Source organism: Gossypium raimondii, chromosome 3, assembly GCF_025698545.1.
Source record: "Gossypium raimondii isolate GPD5lz chromosome 3, ASM2569854v1, whole genome shotgun sequence".
In the NCBI taxonomy this organism is placed as follows: domain Eukaryota; kingdom Viridiplantae; phylum Streptophyta; class Magnoliopsida; order Malvales; family Malvaceae; genus Gossypium; species Gossypium raimondii.
In genome coordinates this window covers 210,589-218,898 of record NC_068567.1, presented here as the reverse complement: position 1 = coordinate 218,898, position 8,310 = coordinate 210,589, and the positions used below count along the sequence as shown (strand labels likewise).

Sequence of the window (8,310 nt, the reverse complement as noted above, 5' to 3'; positions counted from 1 at the left end):
GGAGAAAGAGCTGTATGCACTTTGCAGCTCTATTCTTATTATAAGAAAAAAGAAGCATAACCCAATATTTCCACATTAAGATTACAAAGAGATTGAACTTTCTTTTTTTTTTTTTTTTTTTTTTAAAAACCTAACATCATCATCATCATAATCAAGATCACTAACAAAGCAAGCTAACCCTCCCCCCCGGCCTTTCAAAACTGAAGCAAATCATCAAGATGTACGGAATCTACTACATCAGATAGAACATCATGATCAGGTGACTGCAGCACCGTCATATCAGCTGATGACAGATCAAAGGTACTCAACTGATGATGATGAGGTGACAAAAGATAGTCAGACGATGATGATCCATTGTAAGTGATTTCACTGATTGGTTTATAATCCTCTTTGCTCTCTTGTTTCACCGATGAGAAAAAAGGGTTGTCGTTGCCTTGCTTGTTTGTGAGAGTACTGTCGTTTGCAAAGCTAAGTAATATAGAGGAATCATTGTTACAAGTTGAATCATCCACCATGAAATGACAAGGCTTGAGCTTGTTTTTGCAAGTATGGTGACCATAGTATATTGTTGCATACTTTGGAGGATCATCTTCAAGCTTTTGGACTTGTTTGGTTGCTTGACAACCTTGATCTGTCTTGTGGGTGCATCTAAAGTAGCTTCTGCAAATACATATACATACATATAGTCTATCAGTATTAGTTTAAGCGATCATTAAATAAAACAATAAACAGTGAAGAATTTATAAATAAATACTAAAACACTAAACTCTACATCAAAGACTCTAAACCGGAAACTCAAAATTCTAAACTTGAGAATTATTAGTATTTATTTTTTTTAAATATATATGATTAAATCAAAATTACAGTTACATATATAAATTTGAATCACAACCAAAGTTTTATGTGTATAATTACATTAAATTACACATTAAATCAAAATTCATCTCGAAAATAAAAAGAAAGAAACAATCAAACCTATAAAAAAACCATTATTTAACCTAAAAAGATTAAAAGATGTTGTTGTTTCCTTGTATAGAATATAATGAACTGTTGGAATCCAATCAATATGTTGAAATGACATGAAGTGGGTCTATTTACTATCATTTTGGTACATCACTTTTCACTAAGATAATGTATCCATGGCATGGTATGAAACATGCTTAATTTATGAGGCAACTTTGTGTCTATTCTAATATATGACAACAAAAAGAGAGACAGAGAAGACTGTACTATATGAAGAGTTTCTAGTATTTCTTATAGTAAAAAGAGTTTTAAGAATCAAAATGGTGTTTTTTTTTTTTTTTACTGAAAAAAAATATCAAATAAAAATTATATATATATGAACCAAATCACAATCTTGATGACATAGTAGTACCTTGGGTGATTGGCATTAAGGATTTGTTTTTGGCCATATTTTCTCCATGCATACCCATCATCAACAAGTGCTGAGGTGATTTTTTTCCTTGAATCAACACACTTCCTGTACATAAATATATATAATCATAAATTCCATTATCCCAAAAGAAATAAAAAAATCACTGTTCATCAGCCAGCCAGCTCCAAATATTAGGAAATTCATGAAAAAATTCAAAGTAAAATAATTATTCATTACTTTCTAAAGTGATGAAAGAAACATATTCTTACAGTTTTGTTTTTTTTAATGATGTAATTAAATTGGATATATATATATAAATACAGATAAAAGGATGAACTCAAAGTATAACATATAGATCTAAATTATAGCTGAAAAACTGGGAAAAAAGCTATATTTATCCTTTTCAAAATAAAATATATATTAAAAAAGCATACAATATAATCAACTGAGAATAATGTTTGCATTTATTTTAAGCAAATTAAATCCAAAAAAGGAAAGAAAAAAAAAAGAATTTACCCTAAGCTAAAGGCTTAAATGCATTTTTTTTGTGGATAATATTGAAAAAAAATATTAAAATAAGAAATAATTAGGAAAAGAAAAAGGTACCTTCTCTTGTAAGATCCTCTTCGATCTCTAAGTGTAGAGGGAGGACTTTTAATGCTGTCGCCGGAATCTTCGGATTTCCGACCATCGGAAGTGATGTTAATGGTAGGTTTTTGAGAAACGTCGTTAAGATCATCATTGTAATAATAATCGGGGACGGCAGTAGTAGTAGTAGTGTTAGAATTTGTTAATAAGGAAAGGGTATTAGCAAAAGTGTCACAGATTTTAAGGACCAGACCTTCACTGTCCACAAAACCATCATCTGTTAAAGATTTAGTGAGCAGATCTCGTAGCTGTTTGGTTAACTCTTTGCCTCGGACAAGTTCTTCGATTGCTTTCTTTGTGTTCCAAGACATGTTTGCTTGGGGGGCGGGGGGATAATGATGATATTATGGGGAAAATGAAGAAGGGGATAGAGAAAGAAAAGGCTTAATACTAAGTAAAAAGGTGAAAAGAGAAGAGGGACATAGCAAATTCATGGAAGAGAAAAGGAAAGAAAGGAGAAAATTCCACGAATGGAGGACCTTTTTTTGTTGTTGTTGGTTAAGTTTGTGTATTTTCCCACGCGCGAATGTCATATACTCGCCCTATGTATGGATGGCAGCTTGTCTCATGTATTTATTGTTTGGTCCGCAAGTTTGGAACTATTACTGAAGGTGGAAATTTTTGTGTCAATTTAGGGTTTTAAGAGAGAGAAAGTTGAAAATGGATTGGAATGTACTGGGTTTAAATTTTTATTTCGGAAAAATATTTGGTATAAAATTACGGGTTGATAAATGTCTTATAAAATTTAATAAATTTTAAAAATATATATTTAAAACAGACACATGTCGTTTTTTGTTCACGTTGTTTGTTGAAATATGTAAAAATTATTTTTCAAATTTGATTAATTGAATCAATCTGAACTTGTCGAACTCGATTCGATTTGGTTCACTTAGGTATACGATTTTTAAAATTCAAAACACTTCAAGGTTATCGTAATTTTTTTTCAAAACCGATCCTTATGAATTATATGATTAAAATTTAAAACTTAAAATTCTATTAGTTTTTTAAATTTAAAATATTAATTTAATAATTAACATTGTTAATATTTTTCGTCAAATTTTACTTACCATATCATCTATGCATATCCTATAGAGGTGTATTAACGGCCTTAATAATAAAATAAAAATTTTAAATTGAAAAGTAAATATATATATATATAAATTTTAATTTAGTGTAAAAAATATATATATGAAATTTTAATTTTTTTATACATGATAAATAAATCAAATTATTTTCTTGTCGTAACAAATAAATGTAAAATGAATGCTAGTTGAAACCAACAAAATGTAAATTCGTGTTATATCGATAATCGATAATGATATTAATACTAATGATATTTGAAAAGTGAATCAAAATCAAAATTTTGCATGTTGAATATCAAAATCGATGTATTGTTTTGAAATTTTGCAAGATTAACTTGATTTTTTATTCAGAATTTTGTTTCGAATTTTCCATGATAATTTAATTCGATTCTTAATTATTTCATATTAAATTTGGATTTTGAGTGCCCTAAATTATTTCATAGATTGAATATCATAAAATTGAAATTTTAAATAATTTGATTGATAAAGGAATATCATTAAAAATATAATATTTACAAAATGACTCATAGCTTATTTGCTAAGCCAATAATTAAGGCTCTCAAAATTTGAGGGTTGATGAGTAAATATTATAATGTGTTTAAGTCCCATAAATTATTATTTTAGTTTAGGTTTAAACATATGCGCTTTCAGTTGATTTTAGTTTTAGTTGATTAAACTTAAATTATTTATGATAATATTATTTATAAATTAATATTACTGATAAGGCTTTAATCTAATGTTAAGGTAGAGAGTTTGAGATTCTAAGTTCGAGCTCCATCTTATTTAAATGTATGGCTTCTTCGCATTCCTCCGTTTTTTTTTAAATTAGACTTTGTTTATTGTTGAAGTTGAAAAACGATTTTCAACCCAAAACATGATTTCAAACAATGAGTTTTTTAAACCAATAATGTTTTTAATTGGGGTTTTAGCCTAGAGGTGATCACGGGTTGGGCGGCCGGGCCCGCCCCCATTGTCCGCCCGAAATATGAGAGGGTTTGGGTTAAAATATAGGCCCGAAATATGGGTTTGGACAACAAACAAGGCCCATTTAGAAAACGAGCCAGGCCTCAGGCAAAATTTTTTTGGCCCGGGCCCAGGCCCAACCCGAATATATAATAAATATATACTTTTTTATTTTTAAAATACATTTCCTATTTCCCCATTTCCCATTAGACATTTAGTATTTATATAATAAATAAATATATATATATATATATTGTTATAAAATTTAGCTTACAATTTATATTTTGTTATAAAATTAAATATGTTGATTGATTAATATATGGATATTCTGGTTGGTTGATTATATTTTGCAGGTTTTTTATACAATTTTGGTGTTTACTAAAAAAAAAGGGGCCGGGTCGGGCGGAGCTCGGACTTAGGAATTTTTTCCCAGGTCGGGCCTGGACAAAATTTTAGGCCCATATTTTGGGCTGCGCCTAGGATACGGGCTGAAAATTTTTTGAGCCCATCTCGAACCCGACCCGGCCCATGATCACCTCTATTTAGCCCAAGTCAAAAGAATATTTGTTTTTAGATTTTGACTTTTTGTAAAAGTATTTTTTGTTGAAATTATTATTTTTATTCTCATTAAAAAAAGTTCGATATATCTTTTACTTTATAACATTCTGTTTAAAATGAAAATTTTATTTTTTCTTCAAAAGCATTTTTTACATTAATAGTAAACCCTTAGTTTGGATTGAAGTAGTCGTTAAATCTAGACAGGGTTTGAAAATGATATGATTGAAACCAAAATAAATTGAAACGTTGAAGAGTTAAGATTTTAACATTATACTAAATTATGATACACCCGTAATATGATATGAGTGAAAAATAAAACTATATAACTAATATATTCATAACAAAGATTACATAAAAATAAATGAGGCTTTAGTTAAAATGACAAAATAGAGATATTAAAAATCGTATTGTTTAGGGTTTTTATATATATATAAAATATATAAGAAGACCACATTTAAAATATTATAATTTATTGATTAAAATATGCTATAAGTCCTTATACTTTTATAAATATGAAATTCAGTCCTTATTCTTTTATTTTTATAAATTTAGTCTATTTACTTTTCGATTTCAAAATTCGAGTCCAACTGTTAATATTGTTAAACTCAAATTCATTTACAACACTATTTTTGTAGTCACAGTGTCACCAAGTGAGCTTTTTTAAAATGTCACATAAATAAATTTAACAACGTTAATAATTGAATTGAATTTTGAAATTTAAAACGTAAATGGACTAAATCTCTAAAAATAAAAATATAGGGACTAAATTCTAAATTTGTGAAAAGTATAAAAACTTATGAGATATTTTAACCTAATTTATTTCGTAAAATGATTATTTTCAATCATTATTCAACTGACTCATAACATCTTCTCAGTTAAGCTGTGACTACGGAAGCGTGACGGACGTTAAGTAGTTAAGTATGTCATGAGTAAATGGGCACACATTAACTTGAAACGCGTGGGAGAGATGTTCGAAAACTAGGGAGAGCCTCTTAACAATCGTTTTAATGATGTCATCGACCTTGTGTCATACTCGTTACGTCATCAACAATCCACCTGCCAATTTGCCTTTAAATATTTTACAACTTGATTTATTATATTTACTTTAAACTGTATGACAAAACTACCCTTATTAGACTGGTATTCGAGATGGATTTTTCTGGTGGTGGAGGTAAATTGCAGCAACTTTTAAGGCCATTATTGGGTGGCCAATTGCTGAGTTGTTTAAGAATGGTTAAAATATGTTACAAGTTCCTGGGCTTTTCGAGAATTAAGAATTTAGTCCCTATACTTTTATTTAATAGAATTTAGTCTTTTTATTTTTTCTGATTTTAAAATTCAGATACAACTGTCAATACTGTTAAATTCTCTTTATTAAATTTGTTGCTATGACATTTTTGAAATTAAAAAAACTCACTTGGTAGTCATATAATTACAAAATTGACTTTATAATTAACTTTGAATTTTAAAAAAAAATTAATAATGCTAACAGTTAGATTTATATTTTAAAATCTAAAAAATAGGAGAATTACAGGGACTAAATTCGAATTTTTCGAAAAGTGAGTTATTGCACGTTTTAAACTTTAATACATGAAATAAAATAAAATTGTTTTTACATATATAGTAACATTCAATTTTTTATGGAAATACAAATATATAATAAATAAATAGCTTTGATTGTGGATAAACATGCGGGTGGGAATGATAGGGTGCGGTGAGGCCTCATTTTCATCCATGTAGCATATGCTTTAGAACCTTGATGGATTAGATCATGTTTTGATTTTAAATCAATTTTGATTGAATATTAATTCAATTGGCATTGTTATTGTTAATTATTGTAATAGTCAAGAAGACGTGGATTTAAGCGTGTTTAAACATATTTTATTTTTTAATTTAATGATTTGAGGATATTAGTAGTAGGAAAAAATGTAATAAACGATATTTTTATTTTCATATTTTTATATAAATATTTTAAAATAAAAACAATTAAATGTTGTCTTCACCGACGTAATGGATGTAATATTAGTAAATGTAGTGAAAATGGTGCATTAGAGGTGGATCGCATGTCAGTGTTACTAAGCTTACATATGGTTGCAAGTCAAATATGTGTTTTTCTTTTAATTTGAATTTAAATCTATTTATTATTTGTATTAAATTGCGCATTGTTTTTTTAACTTAAATTTTATTTAATTGAAATTATTTCTTTAAATTGAATATCTAAATTAATTAATTATATAAATTTAGTAACTTGAAAAAGGTAGATGGTTGGATTTAGATACCCAAATAAAAAATTGTTATGTACAAAATTAAAGTAAATTTGATTAATAAATATTTAAGATATATATTCGCATCCCTTTGAATTTATTGTAGATAGTAATTAAACTATCGAATATGAATGTTATCGGTAGTGTTCTATTAAGAGTTGGATTGTATTTTCTCCTCCAATAAAAGAATTAGTAAATTAGTCATTAAATGTTAGATAAAAAAACCAACTAGTCTTTTTGTTAAAAATATCATCTATTTTTACTGTTAAAAACTGGTCCCTCCACATGTAAATGTATGGTTATGTTGTCAGCTACCTCAGTTTTAACAGTAAAAATGAATGAAACTTTGAACAAAATAAATTAGTTTACTCTTTGATTTAATGTACAAAAATAAATTTGCTCGTTCCTTTAGTTAAGGGGGAAAATATAATCTAACTCCTAATACAGAAGCCTCTATGACACTTTTACCGAATATTAATACCGGTTCACATAGTTCACAAAAATGGTGTAGGCTTAGACAAATGAAATCTCAGGAGATTACACCATGGAAATGGTGATAATTTGCGTAGTCCTCTCCTAATGACAAATTGAGTGAAGCCCTAGAATATTATGAAATTTGAATAGAATGAAAAGGAGTTTTGACTTTCAAGTCTTCATCAAGTGTGAACCCTCAAAAGCATATGCCAATATTCATATATAGATTTATTTATTTACTAACGATGAAGACCGTCAGAAACAGATCCAAAGTCACGTATTATAACTCACCAACCTTAAACCCAATCTAAGACCATCCTCTTTTACTGGCACTCATTTTGTCCCCATTACCACAAATCCAACAACTTCCTCTTCCTTTTTAACTTACATTCCTAATTCCTATTTAAATCACACGACCAGTATATATATTTTAACATAATCTACTGCAACTCTTGCCACTGAATTATTAATAAATTTATATTTTAATCATTTATTTTAAAAATTATAAAAATATTAAATTATTTAAAAATTTATTCAAATTATTGAACTATTAAAACTTTTTTAGAGTTTGACTAATGAGTTCTAAACGATATAGTGAATCAATACCACCAGACAAGTAGGACAACAGGATTTATATCCAAATCGATTTGAAGGAAAATATTTAAAATTGAAAAAACTATCTAATATTTAGTTCATATATTCGTATAATATTCAAAGCTTGTAAAAGAGAATAGAAAAGAGCTTGTGATTGGTGTAAGTGATGTAAAAATTTTAAGCCATAAAATAACGATTTTAATAATTCAATGACTCGAATAAAAATTTCAAATAGTTTAGTAACCATTTTGTGACCATTTGAAGTTGAATGACTAAATCGTAAACTAAGTCTGGATGTAATTTACCCTTAAAAACATTATAAGGTTGCTATTTACCTTAGGCAGACATGAAA

General features: G+C 27.9%; 1 protein-coding gene across 1 annotated transcript; it reads right to left on the bottom strand.

Moving 5' to 3' along the window:
* LOC105796276 (WRKY DNA-binding transcription factor 70) lies at positions 1-2,450 on the bottom strand. The gene is made up of 3 exons (XM_012625879.2): positions 1,982-2,450; positions 1,376-1,480; positions 1-660 (listed from the first exon to the last, which is right to left on the bottom strand). Exons 1-3 carry the CDS (start codon positions 2,332-2,334, stop codon positions 195-197), a joined length of 924 nt encoding a protein of 307 aa, XP_012481333.1. The 5' UTR covers positions 2,335-2,450; the 3' UTR covers positions 1-194.
* Positions 2,451-8,310: the final 5,860 nt, after the last annotated feature.